General features: G+C 42.2%; 1 protein-coding gene across 1 annotated transcript in view; it reads left to right on the forward strand.

The window, feature by feature from the left end:
• LOC118217155 overlaps positions 1-20,133 on the forward strand; it is a 152,494-nt gene that overhangs the window by 10,133 nt on the left and 122,228 nt on the right. The window contains exons 4-7 of the mRNA XM_035398977.1: positions 3,901-3,960; positions 4,125-4,835; positions 6,405-7,115; positions 8,183-8,893. Coding sequence (XP_035254868.1) covers positions 3,906-3,960; positions 4,125-4,835; positions 6,405-7,115; positions 8,183-8,893 — 2,188 coding nt within the window. The 5' untranslated portion in view covers positions 3,901-3,905. The remainder of the gene's footprint in view (positions 1-3,900; positions 3,961-4,124; positions 4,836-6,404; positions 7,116-8,182; positions 8,894-20,133) is intronic.

Raw genomic sequence — 20,133 nt, forward strand, 5'->3', positions numbered from 1 at the left:
ATATGATATGTGATGTGGCTCAGATGATGGGTGGGGCCGGGTGGCGGTGATGGGGAAGAGCAGATGGCGGCAGATGTGGGCAGGGTGGAGGCAATGACGGAGGGGCTGGACCGCAGAGGTGGGGGAGACCAGACGACTCTCGAAGCACTCTCGAGGGTTGGGGCAAGAGCCCCGCCGGCAGCGTGGGGAAGAGGGTGGAGACGGCAATTAGGGAATTTGCAATATAACAGACAGTGAGTAAAGTGCCAGTGAAATGTATTGGGAGGACCCCTCCAGGAGTAGAATATGGCTGCATATCTACTAGGACAGGGATGGAGAGCCCATGCAATCATGAGGGGTAGACAACCATACCCGCCTATCAAGAGCCAGCCCATGTAAAGTCGGGTCACAGCTGATTGACAGGTGACAATAAGGAAAGGATTGCCACCTACAAAGCTCTATGACTACAGGCTTCTTGCACCCTGTCTCCAGACTACAACTGATTGTAAGCCTGAGCATAGAGGTGCGTTTTTAATCTAGATTTAAATATTGAGACTGTGTCTGACTCCTTTATAAATTTTGGAAGCTGGTTCCACAGTAGTGGGGCCCTGTAGGAGAAAGCCCTACCACCTTTTAGGTTTTTGGAAATTCTTGGGACTACCAAGTAGCCTGCGTCTTGAGATCGGAGTGACCTTGTGGGCTTATAAGGTAGGAGCAGGTTCGATATGTACACAGGTGTACGTCCATGCAGAGCTTTAAAAGTCAGGAGCAAAACCTTGAAGTCTATCCTATGCTTAATGGGTAGCCAGTGAAGCGACGCTAGTACTGGTGTAATGTGCTCATACTTCTTAGTTCTGCTCAAGATACGAGCAGCTGCATTCTGCACAAGCTGGAGACTCTTTAACAAGTTATTAGGGCAGCCAGAAAGCAGGGCGTTACAGTAGTCTAACCTAGACGTAACAAACGCATGGATCAATTTTTCAGCATCCCCGACTGACAGGAAATGTCTAATTTTAGCTATGTTGCGCAGCTGAAAGAAGGCAATTCTGGATATGTTTTTTATATGGGTGTCAAAAGATAGATCAGGATCAATGGTGACACCAAGGTCTTTAACGACCATATTAGGTTCAGCCAAACAACCATCACAGTTTAAGGTGAGAGTAGACAATTTCTCCCTTAATATTTTGGGACCTAAAACCAACATTTCAGTCTTGTCTGAATTTAGGAGCAGAAAATTTGAAAGCATCCAAACCTTGATATTTACGATACAGGCCTCTAACCGTGAAAGCGGCAGTGCTTCGCCAGGTCTCATTGAAATATAAATCTGGGTATCGTTCGCATAACAGTGGAACACTATGCCATGTGCCCGAATAATATTGCCAAGTGGTAGCATATATAGCGAGAAGAGTACTGGTCCTAGTACTGATCCTTGTGGAATACCGTATTTCATTATTGAGGAGCTGGACTCATCTTCTTTTAATTTGACAAACTGTTTCCTGTCACATAGGTATGATCCAAACCATGCGAGTGCCTGTCCATGAAGTCCAACACAGGCCTGGAGTCTGTCCAGAAGAATTCCATGGTCAATTGTATCAAAAGCTGCACTCAGGTTGAGGAGCACAAGAACCGACACAGAGTTACGGTCGGCTGACAGTAGTAAATCATTTGTAACCTTGATAAGTGTGGTTTCTGTGCTGTGGTGGGGTCTAAACCCAGATTGGAATACTTCATGGATACCGTTAGAGCTAAGGTATGCACTTAGTTGCTTAGCAACAATTTTCTCCAATAATTTTGAAAAAAATGGAAGGTTTGAAATGGGTCTATAATTTTCCAATTTATCGGGTTCTAGGTTTGGTTTCTTCAATAATGACTTAATGACTGCCATTTTTAGTGACTCAGGTACGTATCCTGTGACTAGGGATGTGTTAACGATTTTTAGTATATGCTGGCCTAGTACTGGAAATAGTTCTTTAATCCAGTTTGAAGGAATAGGATCGAGTATACAGGTCGTCGGTTTTGAAGACATAACTAATTCAGATAACTCAACCATGCTAATGGGCGTAAAACAGCTTAGTACTGCTGTCTGTGAATCTTCTTGTAACCAGGTGCGGGGCTGTTTATTAACATGAACAGAAATAGTGCATGATGGAGACAATTTGGAAATCTGGTCTCTAATAGCCTCAATTTTCTGATCGAAGAAGTTCATGAAGTCATTGCTGCTAAGATTGGAGGGATAAGATGAAAACTCTGATGATTGTTTTTTAGTTAATTTATCCACAGTGCTAAATAGAAATTTTGGGTTATGTCTATTTTGTTCAATAAGTTTTGAGAAAAAGGCAGATCTAGCAGAAGCAAGAGCTTGCTTATACTGAAGAAAGCTGTTTTTCCATGCAAGATGAAATACTTGTTGACTGCCATTTTCGCTCTAATTTTCTAGTAGACTGCTTCAGGGCCCGGGTGGTATCGTTATACCATGGAGTGTGCTTTTTCTGACTAGGGTTTCTTCTTTTAAGGGGGGCAACAACATCAAGAGTGTTCCTGAGGGTAAGGGTTAGCTGGTTAGTCAGTTGGTCCAAAGCGGCTTCGTCAGCATTTTCATCAGCCTTTTCTTCTGTGGAGAGGAATGACTCCGGAAGCATATTTAAAAACTTTGGAATAACCTCAGGGTTCACTGAGCGGCTGTAGTAATGTCTAGGCTCTGATACAGGAGGATTTGTTGCCTTAATATTGAAAGTAATAAGGAAATGATCTGATAGTATAGGGTTATGAGGTGCGATGGTAAGATTTACCACACTAATACCATGGGACAAAACTAAGTCTAAGGTATGGCCATGGTAGTGAGTAGGCTCACAAACATTCTGTACAAAACCAATGGAATCAATAATAGAGGCAAAAGCTGTTCCTAGGGGGTCACCATTTTTATCCACATGTATGTTGAAATCACCAACAATTATGACCTTATCTGCTGAAACTGCAAGGTGTGATAAAAACTCAGCAAATTCCCTTAAGAAATCAGAATAAGGCCCAGGTGGCCTGTAAACAGACACAAGAAAAAAGGACTGCCCGCTAGCACTTTTATTAGCTAGATCGGGCTGTACACAGTTAGTAATAAGAACTTCAAAAGAGGAGAACATATATCCATGCTTAGGCGCTAGACTCAATAAGGACTGATAAATAGCTGCAACGCCTCCCCCTCTGCCTGATGGACGTGACACCTGAGTACCTATGAAACCCACAGGAGACGCTTCATTAATCGCAACATATTCATCAGGTCTTAGCCAAGTTTCAGTCAGACATAATATACTGAGATTATGGTCTATTATCAATTCGTTGACAAGATCTGCTTTTGGAGTGAGTGATCTAACATTTAATAGTCCAATTTTTAAGGATGGTTCACTATGAATAATAGCAGCGTGCCGTGTTTTAATGACAATTAAGTTATCCACATCAATTCCACGGTTAGCTTTACATTTGGCATAGATGCGTGGAACGGACACAGACTCAATATAACAGATATCAGATTCTAGTTTAAGAGTATTAATTAAAGGGGCTTTTGAAATACTATTTCTGTTAGCTAGCTCTGAAACGCACCTTGCAGACAGAGGCGTAGGGCCATATGTCTTTTTTACCCGAGGAAAAAGACTTTCAAACAAACGCACACGGTGTGAAATAGGCCTGTTTATTATTTTCTTTTCTTTAAAACGAGTTTATTGATGCAAACTCGTTACAGTTGTAAGTTGGTACAAACTTTGTTTTCTAATATCACGAAAGTGAACAATTTTCTATAAAGTTTACACATTGTGTCGTCTCCATTCATTTATGGTACATTGTCTACTCCCATTGCTCCTTCCCAAACCTAGCTATATGGTGTACATACCCAGAAGTGTGTTACAATGCCATTAAAATAATTCTATTTTACAGAATTAATGGACCAAGACATAGCGACTGACATGGCAGCTGGTGTTGTGACCTCTCATCATGGTGTGTAGAAATTGATTTTTTCTTTTTGATTGTTTCTTTTTTACAACCAATACTTATCGTACTTACCAGAACAGAGGAAAAGGTTTAAAGGATTATATAAATCAATCAAACAGCTGATTTTCTCAAAAAGCGATGTTTGTTAACTCAACTTTTGTCTCTGATAGGAGAGGAGCACCATCTCTCAGAGCTGAGGATTGTGCTGCTGGGGGGGAGACGGAATGGAAAGAGTTCAGCAGGAAACACCATCCTGGGCAGAGAGGAGTTTGAGTCTGGAGTAAGAACTGCACAGTGTGTGAAGAGACAGGGTGAAGTAGCTGGGAGACAGGTCACTGTGGTCGACACACCAGGCTGGTGGAAGACATATTCTGTGAATGACACTGCAGAGCTGGATAAACAGGAGATTGTGCGCAGTGTGTCTCTGTGTCCCCCGGGACCCTGCGCTCTCTTCCTGGTCATTAATGTGAGCTCAGCCTTCAGAGAGGAACACAGAAGATCAGCGGTGGAACACCTGGAGCTTCTCAGTGACAGAGTCTGGAGACACACTGTAGTGCTGTTCACCAGGGGAGACTGGCTGGGAGACACAACCATTGAGCAGCACATTGAGACTGAAGGGAGGGCCCTCCAAGAGCTCATAGAGAAATGTGGGAACAGGTATCATGTTCTCAACAATAAGAACAGGACTGATGGGACTCAGGTCACAGAGCTGCTGGAGAAGATAGAGGAGATGATGGCAGGGCATGGAGGCTCTCACTATGAAGTAGATAGAATGCTCTTACAGGAGGTGGAAGAGAAGAGGAGTGCAGTGGAACAGCGAGTGAAACAGAGGATGACGAAGGTTCAGATGCAGAGAGAGACTCTCAGAGCACTTTTTGAGGGTAAGTATTTTTCATATATAGACTTTACATATAGAGGAATTACAGTGGAATATTTACATGAATCATAACTACGTTGAATTATTTTCTATTGAGGAGTTTTACCAATTAAAAGAGTTACTCCAGAGAAAGGTGTATATCTGTGTTTACTTTTTTCCTGACTTTCCCCTGTGCTGCATACTGAGGTGTGAGTGAGTGCTTAAAGAGGCCATTTTGTACATATGATGATGTGGAATACCTGATTTTAGTTTTGTATGAATGAGTGCCAAATCGAAGGCAGTCTGTCCCACGCCAATGTGACACCCCGGGGAGAGAGATGCGGCAGTGCCGAGGAACACCGTTTCTGTCGCATGGAGAGAGAGAGCGCACACACTCAAAAACGAAATAAAATGAACAGACCGCTTCACCGTTCCCCCTCACGGGTTCCGGGCAAAAACAATGAACTAAAACAGCGAGCTAAAATAACAAAGACAAAAGAAAGTAAAACAGAGCGACAGCTATTTCAGTTCGCCGCTCTGCAGCCGACCCGCCTTCCCGGCCAGGTCCAGCTCCTCTAGCATCCCAGCTGAGGAATGCTTTCTATCCAGTGCTCAAAATTAAACGAAACATAAATAATAACTGCGCTCTCTGTGTTAGCTCCGGGTCTCGGCCCCGAACTGTGGAGAGCAGCACACCTTTAAGCACCTGGGCTGATTAGCTAACGCAGCCCAGGTGTGTGTGCTCTCTCCACCAGCCGGCGCAGCCGAGACCAATCCGCCTCTCAGGCGGACCGACTGCGACACGGTCATAATTCCTTATATAATCATTTTCACTGCATTTTTTTCATTTTTCTCCCTGTTGGCAATTCCCAGTGTAATTCATAATCCAGTGTCATCACTTTCCACCACCCTGATTAAACAGGGTGCAGAGAAGCACACGTTCCCTTTGAAGTGTGGCTGTAAGCTGTCAATTTCTCTCCCCTTCACAGTTGTTGAGTAGCAGGAGCTGATTTCATGAGCGCGTTTAGGCTGCAGACGTTCAGTGGAACTGAGGCGGTTCATAGTGTTGGATGAGATAGAAAATCCTGCTGACTGAACTCTCCCTACTGCCAATTACATGCTGCCCTGTGGAGCTGCCAGCCACAGCCTGCGCTGCACAGTCAGAGTTTGATAGCAGACTGTGGGGTGCATTCACACTATGGAACAGTGTCTTAGCAGGATGAGTCACCCAGCAGCCCCATAACACTAATGCACTTAAAAATATAGCAATGTTGTTCTTGCTATAGATTTTGTGTGATTATTTTTCATTCTTCAGATATTCCCATCACATTATTGAAAGCATTATGTTGTGAAATTTCAGGCTGTAAAACGCTTTGATTAAATTAAGACATTCTGTTGATATGTGCAAAAGTTCCATGCACAACTTTGTTCATGAAGGTTTAACCCAAATCCCACCTGACATATGCCCATAGTGATGAATATCATTTCATTATTAATACTCTCCACTCCAAACTTACAGACAGCAGCACAACTCAGAGCTGAATGTCAGTTACACTCCTGATGAGGAGTAAATTGTTCTCTTTCTCTCTGACAGGGGAGGAGCACCGTCTCTCAGAGCTGAGGATTGTGCTGCTGGGGGGGAGACGGAGTGGGAAGAGTTCAGCAGGAAACACCATCCTGGGCAGAGAGGAGTTTGAGTCTGGAATAAGAACTGCACAGTGTGTGAAGAGGAAGGGTGAAGTAACTGGGAGACAGGTCACTGTGGTCGACACACCAGGCTGGTGGTTGACATATTCTGTGAAGAACACTGCAGAGCTGGATAAACAGGAGATTGTGCGCAGTGTGTCTTTGTGTCCCCCGGGACCCTGCGCTCTCTTCCTGGTCATTGATGTGAGCTCAGCCTTCAGAGAGGAACACAGAAGATCAGTGGTGGAACACCTGGAGCTTCTCAGTGAGAGAGTTTGGAGACACGCTATAGTGCTGTTCACCAGGGGAGACTGGCTGGGAGACACAACCATTGAGCAGCGCATTGAGACTGAAGGGAGGGCCCTCCAAGAGCTCATAGAGAAATGTGGGAACAGGTATCATGTTCTCAACAATAAGAACAGGGCTGATGGGACTCAGGTCCCAGAGCTGCTGGAGAAGATAGAGGAGATGATGGCAGGGCATGGAGGCTCTCACTATGAAGTAGATAGAATGCTCTTACAGGAGGTGGAAGAGAAGAGGAGGGCAGTTGGAGAACGAATGAAACAGAGAATGACAAAGGTTCAGAATCAGAGAAAAACTCTCAGAGCACTTTTTGAGGGTAAGTTTTTTTCATTTATTGAAATTATATTTTAGAGGAATTTCAGTAGTTTATATTTACATTAATCATTACTGTCTTGAATCATATTCATTGAGGTGTTTTCCAACGAATATTGTTACTCCTGAGAAAGGTATATATCTGTCTTTATTTTCTCCTGACGTTCCCCTGTGCTGCATACTGAGGAGTGAGTTGGTGCTTAAAGAGGCTAATTTGTACAGTTAAAATTTGTGGAATGCTTTAATTCATTTTTGTTTTAATGAGGGCCAAACAGAAAGGTTGTAGTCATGTTTTGAAAATCATTTTCAATGCATTTTTTCATTTTTTTCAAGGTTGGCAATATCCAGTTTTATTCATAATCTAATCTTTTTTTCAGCAGTCACCCTGATTAAACAAAGTGCAGAGAAGCACACATTCTCTCTGGAGTGTGAGCAGCCAGCTGCCATCCTCTTTCACCTCCACAGTTGTAGCAGGAGCTCATATCATGAGTTTGTTCATGCTGCAGACCCTCAGTTGAACTCAGACGGTTGCTAGGTTTTGATGAGACACAGAAAATCCTGCTGACTGAACTCTCCCTGCTGCAGCCAATTGCATGCTGGCCTGTGGAGCTGCCAGCACAGCCTGTGCTGCACAGTCAGAGTGTGATAGCAGACTGTGGGGTGCATCCACACTATGGAACAGTGTCTTAGCAGGATGAGCTACCCAGCAACCTTTTATGTAATTTGCCATTAAATTCGGAGTAATAATTCTCTTGACAACAATTACTGTACTGATATTTAAAATTTTAAACATATTTTGATCACAGTTTTAAAAGTCATGTATTTTGACCTTTTAGGCTGTTAATACGTATTGCACCGAATGAGACATTATATTGGTATCAAAAAAAGTATCATGGACAACTATGCACATACTAATTTACTACCCGGCCCAACTCTCTTTTGTCTTCAGTATTAAATTCAATTTCATTATTAATACTCTTCTCTCCTAAGTTAAAGAGAGCAGCTCATCTCAGAGCAAAATGTGTTTTACACTCCTAATGAGAAGTAAATTGTTCTCTTTCTCTCTGACAGGGGAGGAGCACCGTCTCTCAGAGCTGAGGATTGTGCTGCTGGGGGGGAGATGGAGTGGGAAGAGTACAGCAGGAAACACCATCCTGGGCAGAGAGGAGTTTGAGTCTGGAGTAAGAACTGCACAGTGTGTAAAGAGACAGGGTGAAGTAGCTGGGAGACAGGTCACTGTGGTCGACACACCAGGCTGGTGGGTGACATATTCTGTGAAGGACACTGCAGAGCTGGATAAACAGGAGATTGTGCGCAGTGTGTCTCTGTGTCCCCCGGGACCTTGCGCTCTCTTCCTGGTCATTAATGTGAGCTCAGCATTCAGAGAGAAACACAGGAGATCAGTGGTGGAACACCTGGAGCTTCTCAGTGAGAGAGTCTGGAGACACACTATAGTGCTGTTCACCAGGGGAGACTGGCTGGGAGACACAACCATTGAGCAGCACATTGAGACTGAAGGGAGGGCCCTCCAAGAGCTCATAGAGAAATGTGGGAACAGGTATCATGTTCTCAACAATAAGAACAGGGCTGATGGGACTCAGGTCACAGAGCTGCTGGAGAAGATAGAGGAGATGATGGCAGGGCATGGAGGCTCTCTCTATGAAGTAGATAGAATGCTCTTACAGGATGTGGAAGAGAAGAGGAGTGCAGTGGAACAGCGAGTGAAACAGAGGATGACGAAGGTTCAGATGCAGAGAAAGACTCTCAGAGCACTTTTTGAGGGTAAGTATTTTTCATATATAGACTTTAAATATAGAGGAATTACAGTGGAATGTTTACTTTAATCATAACTACTTTTAATTATTTTCTATTGAGGAGTTTTACCAATGAAAAGAGTTACTCCAGTGAAAGGTGTATATCTGTGTTTATTTTTTTCCTGACTTTCCCCTGCGCTGCATACTGAGGTGTGAGTGAGTGCTTAAAGCGGCCATTTTGTACATATAATGATATGGAATACCTGATTTTAGTTTTGTATGAATGAGTGCCAAATCGAAGGCAGTCTGTCCCACGCCAATGTGACACCCCGGGGAGAGAGATGCGGCAGTGCCGAGGAACACCGTTTCTGTCGCATGGAGAGAGAGAGCGCACACACACAAAAACGAAATTAAATAAACAGACCGCTTCACTGTTCCCCCTCACGGGTTCCGGGCAAATCAATTAACTAAAACAGCGAGCTAAAATAACAAAGACAAAAGAAAGTAAAACAGAGCGACAGCTATTTCAGTTCGCCGCTCTGCAGCCGACCCGCCTTCCCGGCCAGGTCCAGCTCCTCTAGCACCTCAGCTGAGGATTGCTTTCTGTCCAGCGTTCAAAATTAAACGAAACAAAAATCATAACTGCGCTCTCTGTGTTAGCTCCCGGTCTCGGCCCCGAACTGTGGAGAGCAGCACACCTTTAAGCACCTGGGCTGATTAGCTAACGCAGCCCAGGTGCGTGTGTCTCTCCACCAGCCGGCGCAGCCGAGACCAATCCGCCTCTCAGGCGGACCGACTGCGACACAGTCATAATTCCTTATATAATCATTTTCACTGCATTTTTCCTTTTTTCTCCCTGTTGGCAATTCCCAGTATAATTCATAATCCAGTGTCATCACTGCAGCCACCCTGATTAAACAGGGTGCAGAGAAGCACACGTTCCCTTTGAAGTGTGGCTGTCAGCTGCCAACTTCTCTCCCCTCCACAGTTGTTGAGTAGCAGGAGCTGATTTCATGAGCGCGTTTAGGCTGCAGACGTTCAGTGGAACTGAGGCGGTTCATAGTGTTCGATGAGACACAGAAAATCCTGCTGACTGAACTCTCCCTGCTGCTGCCTGTTACATGCTGCCCTGTGGAGCTGCCAGCCACAGCCTGCGCTGCACATTCAGAGTTTGATAGCAGACTGTGGGGTGCATCCACACTATGGAACAGTGTCTTAGCAGGATGAGTCACCCAGCAGCCCCATAACACTAATGCACTTAAAAATATAGCAATGTTGTTCTTGCTATAGATTTTGTGCGATTATTTTTCATTCTTCAGATATTCCCATCACATTATTGAAAGCATTATGTTGTGAAATTTCAGGCTGTAAAACGCTTTGATTAAATTAAGACATTCTGTTGATATGCGCAAAAGTTCCATGCACAACTTTGTTCATGAAAGTTTAACCCAAATCCCACCTGTCATATGCCTATAATGATGAATGTCATTTCATTATTAATACTCTTCTCTCCTCATCTCATCTCAGAGCGAAATGTCATTTACACTCCTGTTGAGATGTAAATTGTTCTCTTTCTCTCTGACAGGGGAGGAGCACCGTCTCTCAGAGCTGAGGATTGTGCTGCTGGGGGGGAGACGGAGTGGGAAGAGTTCAGCAGGAAACACCATCCTGGGCAGAGAGGAGTTTGAGTCTGGAGTAAGAACTGCACAGTGTGTGAAGCGACAGGGTGGAGTAACTGGGAGACAGGTCACTGTGGTCGACACACAAGGCTGGTGGGTGACATATTCTGTGAAGAACACTGCAGAGCTGGATAAACAGGAGATTGTGCGCAGTGTGTCTCTGTGTCCCCCGGGACCCTGCGCTCTCTTCCTGGTCATTGATGTGAGCTCAGCCTTCAGAGAGGAACACAGAAGATCAGTGGTGGAACACCTGGAGCTTCTCAGTGAAATAGTCTGGAGACACGCTATAGTGCTGTTCACCAGGGGAGACTGGCTGGGAGATACAACCATTGAGCAGCGCATTGAGACTGAAGGGAGGGCCCTCCAAGAGCTCATAGAGAAATGTGGGAACAGGTATCATGTTCTCAACAATAAGAACAGGGCTGATGGGACTCAGGTCACAGAGCTGCTGGAGAAGATAGAGGAAATGGTAGCCAGGAACAGAGGTGTTCCCTTCACTATAGAGGAGAGAGACAGAGATGGCAAATTTACGGGAAAGAATATGGTTCAACAGAAGAGCTTTGAGGAGGGATGGAGCAGAAGGGAGGAGGAGCTGATGGAAAGAATGTCAAAGATTGTGGGTGACTCAAAGAAAGATGGATCTTCACTGCCATTAACGAGCAGAAGCAGCTTGCTTCATCTTCCGCCTTCTTGTAAGTTTTATCTGAGGAAAAACACTTTTCAATATATTCAAATATCACGTTACGTGCATATATAAAGTGGAGAATTAAAATCATTAATTCAAACATTTAAAATCTAGGCCTGCCACTGAAAGTGTTGATGTCAAAATCAGGCCAAGTTACAATAAATAATATTGGCAATCTTTGTTCACGCAAATTAAATAAGCTGTATTCCAAAGCAATGCTACCTAAATTATTTAAAGTAACTTGGCCCTCTGTTCTTTGTACATGTGAGTAACTTGGCATTTTTGTTTGTTGAAAAAGTGTTTTTCTTCTGATGTCATTACTTTTTGAACTGTGTTTGTTATGAGTAAGTGATTATAGTCACTCACATAAATTTAGGCTATGAAAGAGACATGCATACTCATAAAAACAAGCAAAACACACATACATTACTATCTGAAAGAAGTAGCTACATAGGCATGGATTCAGTCATTTTTCCTTTATCATGATGACAAATAAATGAAAGTGTTTGTCATATTTTTAAATGAAGTGTTGAGTACACTCTATTGAGTACACAACAGACCTACTAATTGTTTGTATGTCTGTAGATGATCTATAGAGCTACATTAATATATAAATGTGTCATTTGCAGGGTAGCTACAGTAGCTTAGTTTAAAAGTAGTTTACAGTAGAAATGGTGCAGCAGTCAATTTGACCGTTCTCACTGTAAAAAAATTGATACAGCTTACCTGTTGTGAAGAAATCATTATCTTGCGGTAGTTTCCATACGACCAGTAACATTACCTACCGGGCTGAATGGCAACACAGATTTTGGTGATTCATTTTAGTGCCGTCTGTACTAAAGTTATACACTCGTTCTGTTTATTCGTCAGCAAACTGTCAAATGTTAAACTCAGTCAAAATGCCGAAAGTGTCTAAAGTGTGGGTGTATTTTGCCCAGAAGGATTCAAACAATTATATAGAACTTTGCCATAAAAAAAGATGTTTTCTAATTTTGTCATTTGCTCGTTATTTTAAAGAAGTTAGACAACTGTTTCAGGTTTGATGATTTTTCAGGTTCATCATAAAAATGTGAACGATCCGTGAAATGATAGTGACTGGATTTCAGAAAAATAAATTAGTTTCCTGTGTCGATTATTCAGTCGCAAAAGCAATAGTTAAAATTGCTTATGCAATTATTTATTAGCAAGCTAGGCTATGTTACCAAGTCCGTGCCTCTCACTTGTCTGAAGGTCCTATTGGACGAAGTGTTGCACAGTGGGTAAGGAACTGGGCTTGTAACCGAAAGGTCGCAGGTTCGATTCCCAAGTAGGACACTGCCGTTGTACCCTTGAGCAAGGTACTTAACTGAAATTGCTTCAGTATATATCCAGCTGTATAAATGGATACAATGTAAAAGTTGTGTAAGTCGCTCTGGATAAGAGCGTCTGCTAAATGCCTGTAATGTAATATTGGTAAATGCGCTGCCAGTGAGCTACTGGTGAACTCTTTTATTTAAAAGATGTGCAGTTCTGTATATGTCCATATTCCATGTGTATCCAATGTTTTTATTGGCTGATGTAGCTAAATGTCCAATGGAGAGACATATTCTTTGTTGGCCTGGAGCATTTGTGATGATGTAATTGACAGGAAAAAGAAGAAACAAAAGAAGGAAAAAACACTAAATCTTCTTAGTTTGGGGCTTTATTGTGTGGACGTGTGAAGTTCTTTGTAAATAGTGTCTGTTCGTATTAGGTCTGAGGGTAACCATTAAAACCCTTACCTCCCATATGAACACAAGACTAAAATATTACTTTAAAAACAAAAGATGTGATAACCATCTGGACAAACATATGAACATGAAACAGATTTGTAATTTGAATCAGTATAACATATGATTGCAAATTAAGCAGTCCATACTGCACCAAAGAAGTCAATGATTCATATAATGAGGTTAAATAACCTAATTATCATAAATCATTATGTGAATCAAGAAGATCTCAAAAATATTTATTATGCTGCAGTTTCAGAAAATAACTTAAATAAAACAGAATCCAACATGTGAATTTGAGTGTAACAGAGTCTGTTGGTGGTGTTCCCACATTCATGCACAGCAGATTAATGTACAATGTAAAAAAGGATTTAATATCTGGAAAAACATACGATCATGCATCAGTTTTACATATTCTTGCAGATTAAGTAAAAATGAAAAACATATCCATGCACCAGAGAAGGCAACAATTCATATAACCATCATAAATATTTTTGGAATTTTTTTGATTCACATGATCAACATAATCTTAAAAACATTTATGATACAGTTTAGCAGTTGCTGAAAATAGAAAATATATAACAGAATATAATGTTAATGTGTCTGAGTGTAACAGAGCTTGTTGATGGTGTTGTGTTACAGTGAGTGGAGGGACTCCAGCCCCCTCTGAAGCAGGCAGCTCTGTGTGGGATTATCAATCTGCTCATGAGGTTTCCAGTAAGAAGGTGTCATGGTGGCTGAATAGGAGTAAACCAGAGAGTTCAGCATCATCTGGATTCGGAACACGGAGTTCTGTAGTGAGTGAAGCAGAGGAGCCTGACAGGGTGACCCTGGAAGAGGACAGTGTAGGTGACACACCACACTAAACACTGCTCTACACTGGTCCATGTGATAGATTGTATCACTAATTTAATCATTTTTTGTTTTTTACAAAATGTACTGTAATGCAGGGCTGCCCAAAATTGTTTCTGGAGATCTACGGTAGGTACTGTAGGTTTTCACCTCGACACTAACAAAACCTATGAAAACCTAAAGGACTGTCGATCTCCACAAACATGCTTTGGCAGCCCTGATGTGAATCAACAGATTGTAAATCCGTCAGCCCCCTAGAATTTTAACATACAATTGTTTTATTTATTTTTTTGCGGAAAAGAAAAAGGAAATTAAGCAGGAGAACTTTGGGGAGGAATGGAGCAGAAGAGAGGAGGAGCTGACAGGGGGGATGTTGAAGGCTGGGGTTGACCCAGAGACAGAGGGATCCACACTGCCATTCAGGAAGAGGAGAAACAGCTTTGATTTACTTCCTCCTCCTTGTGAGTTTTGTTCATAATCTTCCTTTTTACAGAATTTCTCAGCACCTACAGTTTAGCTTCAAGTCCATTAACAACCATCACCATGTACATTATACAATGATTTAACAATGATCAATTTATAATGTACTTTCTAAGTGACTGTTCTAGTCTACATTGTAAAAGCTTTTACACCTTCTCAAACGCATAACAATGCAGTCTACAAGTTAATACTTAGCTTTTGTATGCAGGACATTTTACATACATCTCCCACATATATGAACACCACACTAAAGTACTACTTTTAAAACAAAGTATTTAATAACCATCTGGACAAACATATGAACATCAAACAGTTTGCTGATTTGGATCAATTTAAACTATGCATGCATATGAACTACGAATGAGAAACATCCATTCACCACAGAAGACAATGATTCACATAATGATCTTAAATCATGTCATTATCTTAAATCATTATGCAGCAGTTGCTGAAAATAACAAAAATGAATGTAATGTACAGAATGTAATACAGATGAATCTGAGTTTAACAGAGCTTGTTGGTGGTGTTGTGTTACAGTGAGTGGAGGGACTCCAGCCCCCTCTGAAGCAGGCAGCTCTGTGTGGGATTACCAACCTGCTGAGAAACTTTCCAAAAAGGTGTCACAGTGACTGAAAAGGAGTAAACCAGAGAGTTCAGCATCATCTGGATACGGAACACGGAGTTCTGTAGTGAGTGAAGCAGAGGAGCCTGACAGAGTGACTCTGGAAGAGGACAGTGTTGGTGACATGCCACACTAAACACTACTCTACACTGGTGGTAGATTGTGTAACTACTTCATATTTTTTTTCTCCAGTATCTAGCAAATTGTGAATCGACCAGCCGCCTAATATTTTTAAATGCATTTACTTTTCATTGTTTTTGATATAGAAATTTCCAAGTATCTTCTTATGTCTGACTACAGACAGTTTTGTTTGTAATCAGTTGTAAATGAAAGGCCTATTTACAGTCATTTGCAAAAATGTAACCCACAGTAGTGTAGTTGCACTTTTTAACCTGTGTCATGTGATAGTATACGATATGACATAGACAATACAAAATTTATGCAACATGAATGTGTTTTAACCTCGGCTATGCCCATGTGATCAGCTGACTGACAGGGAGTCTGCTGATGGACACATTTGGTCTCTCTGGGTTCCTCTGGTTACTGCAGCATTAGTTCTCCCCAGTGGCTCAGTTTGCACACAGGGTACAGGAGGAGAGACACGCCTCTCTGCTCTTTCCTTCAGCTCAATGCTCCTGTGGTTCAGGTGGTATTAATTCAATATACATGCTGAAAAAAAATACTTTGTATATGTCTTATTTTTATATATTGTATATATCCCTGTGTTCCATGTAATAAATCGGTCACAATTATATCAGTTTCAGGAACAATGAGTGAACTTAACTGAAAAGCACAGGATAAGCACAGGTTATTCCAATGTTTTCCCCAGGAAAATAGTGGAAGGGGAAGTGCCTCAGAGGGTATGCAGTGGTGGTGTGGGGTGGTGAGTCACTCACATGGTATAGCTCAGTGGTTCCCAAACATTTTTGGTTGGGGCCCCCCATTGTTAATAGGAAATGCACCCCCCCCCCCCCAACCCGCCTACCCACACAGTTACACACGCACATGCACACACATACCCTACACTGCGCCCTTATCCTTCAACACCCACCATGTCTCCCCCACCTGTTCCGCCGCCCATTTTGGAAAGCGAGCGTTTGAGGGTATATCCTACACCTGGCCTGGGGAAAACATGACTTCACAATGGCAGTCCTGTTAAATCACACCACATGTATTGAATGGTTCAACATAGGATGATGGAGGTCTGAGTCTCAGGTTTGTTGGTTTGTGTCTGATGTTTGCGCAGGCGCTCGTGAATGCAGTGGAGGCGCAGCGTCTCTGCTGTTAATGCCTGGGGGAAACCGTGTTCACAGGAACACCAGCCCTGTTATGACATTCCTTGTCAAAACTGCCCTCTGGTTGATGAAAAGCATCCCTGCTCTTATCCCTGATACTAAGGGTTACCTAATTGAACTTTATGGTGACTGAAATAATCCACATATGAAATATGCAAAAGACTGCTTAATGTGACAGGATCTTTCTTTATAGATGCAACTTTGACAGCTTTTGATAAAGTATACCAAGGGTTAAAACATGATACTCTGCCAATTTCATCTTGATTTGTAATGGCTTGTTGATAAACTGCACTTTTTGATGTATTTGCTTTAAATAAAACATTTTTTGTAGTATCTGAGGGCAGGTGTGATACAGTATATTTGTGATGCTCACCAGGTCACGTCCCCTGTGTCTTTAGCAGATGGTAAGTATCCAGTCATCTTGAGACAGGAAATCCTAACTGATGTATAACTGATGTAAACCACCATTGTGGGTGTGAAAAAGACCCCTCTTTTTACTATGCATGTTTCAGTATTAAAAATGCACTCACACACAAACCCAGCACCAAACACACTCACATAAACCCCGCACCAAACACACTCACATACGCCATATCAAACACACTCACACACCCCACACTAAACACTCTCACACCCCACACCAAACACACTCACACACCCTTCACCAAACACACCTCATACACCCCACACCAAACACTTTCACACCCCACACCAAACACTCTCACACACGCCACACCACACACTCACACCCCACACCAAACACTCTCACACACCCCGCACCAAACACTCTCACAACCCCCACCAAACACACTCACACACCCCACACTGGACTTTTCGTTTGCAAATTGGAAAGTGGTAACTCATTATTGTTTGTGTAATTTCATTTCTCTTATGTGTGTGGATAATATAAAACATAAAACCAATTAAATTTCAAAACTAATTTACTTTTGCATTTTCCTTTTTAAGTAGCCTACATACGCCTAACATGTCTGACAAATTTCAAATGAAAAAGCAGTTCATTTGATTTAAACATATGTGATTATATTTTATTTTTAACAGATGAAATCCGTATTTAATATGACAAATTCACCTTAAAACATAAAGTCTTGTCCAATTCTGTAAATATATTTCCGTCTTACAGTGAAAAAGTATCAGTAAAGGGAATGTACAATGTGACCTTGCGTTTTCAAAATCTACAGGAATTAGCCTGTCAGTTTTCAGAAGCGCAAGTGTAATTTTATAATATAATAGCACTGTTCCCTTTTGCCCTTTGTTTTCCTTATCAGCATGCCATCGCTCTGTTGAAGCTCAAAAGACTTTATAACTTAGTTTTCCATAACATTTTCACTCTTACCTAGCTAATCCTGTCAAGCAGTGCTGGAGGGACCTCAACCAAAGAAGAACTCTCCACCCCCCCCAGGGACAGCTGCAACAAACCTCAGACCTGATGTGGCCGTCAGTTTTAAGCCTGTATATATTGCAGATCAGACAATTACTGTACATGGGAGGAGCAAAAGTGTACGAATGCAAGAAGCTGAGATACACAGAACTAGCAGCCAACGCTGAACAACACGGATAAAAGGTTCAGGTACTCCCAATGAAAATTTGCTGTTGAGGGTTTGTTACTACACCCGCCACTAGGCTCCTGCGAGAAATGGGAATAAGGGACCAGGCACAGCAACAAGCCATACAGTCACTCTCTGAGGCAGCTTAACAAAGCAGCCATTGGCTCTGGATGAAGATGAGAAACCCCAGCTGGGCCCCAAGATGGCTGGTACGGGGGTAGGTACAGAGTGGGGTATACCTGGGATGCCAGGTGATGCTGTTGAGCCCTCTGGACATGTAGTGGGTATATCAATTAAACATTGATGAAGGAGGGAACCCACCTGTGGACCCCTGTAAACCACCTGCCCCTCCACCCTACACCCTGCAAGTAAGAACCAATCAACTGAAGGGATTGTAAAATCAAGCCATAAGTACTCTAAATCCTAAACTGATTCCAGATCAGCACATACACACATGACCATGAGACACTCCCCAAACGAGCTGGCACAAGCACAGCCAGAACAGGCCAGCGCAGTCAGACTGTAAGGACTGCTACCGGATGAGAGACACGATTCTCTGCTCTTTACTTCAGCTGAAATGGTTCTGGTGTGCAGGTGGCATAATTCAAGTGACATACTGACAATACTGTGTATATGTTTTATTTGTGTATATTACATATATTTTGGTACTTCAAGTAATAGATCCGCGACAATTGTCAGTTTTAGTAACAATTTCTGATATTAACTACACAGGATAAGCGCAGGGTATTCCAAGGTTTTCCCCAGGAAAATAGAGGAAGGGGAAGTGCCTCAGAGGGTATGCAGTGGTGGCTTCAAGTGGCAAGTCATGGTATTTGCAGGGTATAGCCCAGTGATTCCCAAACATTTTTTGGTCAGGGCCCCCCTTTGTTAACCGTAAATTCTGTAAGCAGCCCCCCCCACTTCCCCCCCACACACACATCCTGTACTGTGCCTTAATCCTTCAGCCCTCACTGTGTCTCCCCCACGGGTTCTACCCACCGCTTTGGCAACCAATGGTGTAGCCGACACCTGGCCTGGTGAAAACATGGCTTCACAAAACCAAAGCCAGTCTTGTTCAATCGCACCACATTTATTGAACGGTTCAATGTAAGATTATGGAGGCCTGAGTCAGAGGTGTTATTGATTTGTCTCTGATGTTTTCGGAGGTGCTCATGAATTCTGTGGAGGTGCAGCGCCTCCACCTGGGGGAAACCACGGTGTTCACAGGAACACAAACCCTATCATGAATTTCCTCGATACCTTACTGAACTTTAAAGTGAGTGAATTAATCTACATATGAAATATGCACGAGACTAATGTGATCTTTTGTCGTACATTTGCAATTTAATACCTCTGACAGATTTTTCAGGAAAATATACCGAGCTTAAAACCTATTGTACTCTGTCCATTTTATCTTGATTTGTACTGATTTGTTGATGAACTAAACTTTTTTATTTATTTGCTTTAAATGAAACTTTTACTTGTAGCGTCTGTCGATTTTTGGACAGGTTTTGTGTAGAATATTTGTAACGTACAGGTAATGTTCCCGGTGTCTTTAGCAGCATACTGCTCTGCTGCATATCTCTGAAGCTGGTCAGTATCCAGCCATCCAAAACAACCTACCTTACACACACAACCAAATAATTAATGCATTGCATGCTTTTTCCCACTGAGTTACTCTTTGAATTTTTTAATTAGTTACTCATACAAATAGCACAAACTGTCATCATTAAATATTCCAGTGATATCTGTTCTATTTTGCATTTCAAGGCATAAAATTGATTGTATATGTTTCAGACTGAATTAATCTGCTGTTCAATACATGTGGAAATGAAACGTGGAATGTAAAAAAAAATACATTAAAATATTGTGATCACAGGTCACTTGCGATGCTAATGCTGTCATTATGGTACTGGCTGCATGCCTCACATGAGGTGGTGTCAATAGCCTTTTCAAGCCACAAACTTGAAATCTTGAATCTCCTGACCATTAGGACAGGTATAATCCTGAAATCAATGGTTCCTTACCAAGACACCCACAGTCCATCCTTTCACTTGTGTGTCTTTTTCTTCCATCAAAAAAGGACTTGATACAGAAAGGATTTTAATGGTTTGCTTTAAATACAGAAAAAAAAGTGTTCTGTAAAATGACTTGCAGTTCTCACACACTCACTCTCAGTCTCAGACATGCACATACACACACACATACACACCTACTATTACGACTACTCCAGTTACTATTACTACAACACAAACTAAACACTCCCCCCAAATTCAATCCATGCGCACCTACATATGTGCTGCAGTATGCAGGGCTCCAGCTCTCTTCATTAGTTTCACTTT

This window comes from Anguilla anguilla, chromosome 17 (genome assembly GCF_013347855.1).
Source record: "Anguilla anguilla isolate fAngAng1 chromosome 17, fAngAng1.pri, whole genome shotgun sequence".
Taxonomy (NCBI): domain Eukaryota; kingdom Metazoa; phylum Chordata; class Actinopteri; order Anguilliformes; family Anguillidae; genus Anguilla; species Anguilla anguilla.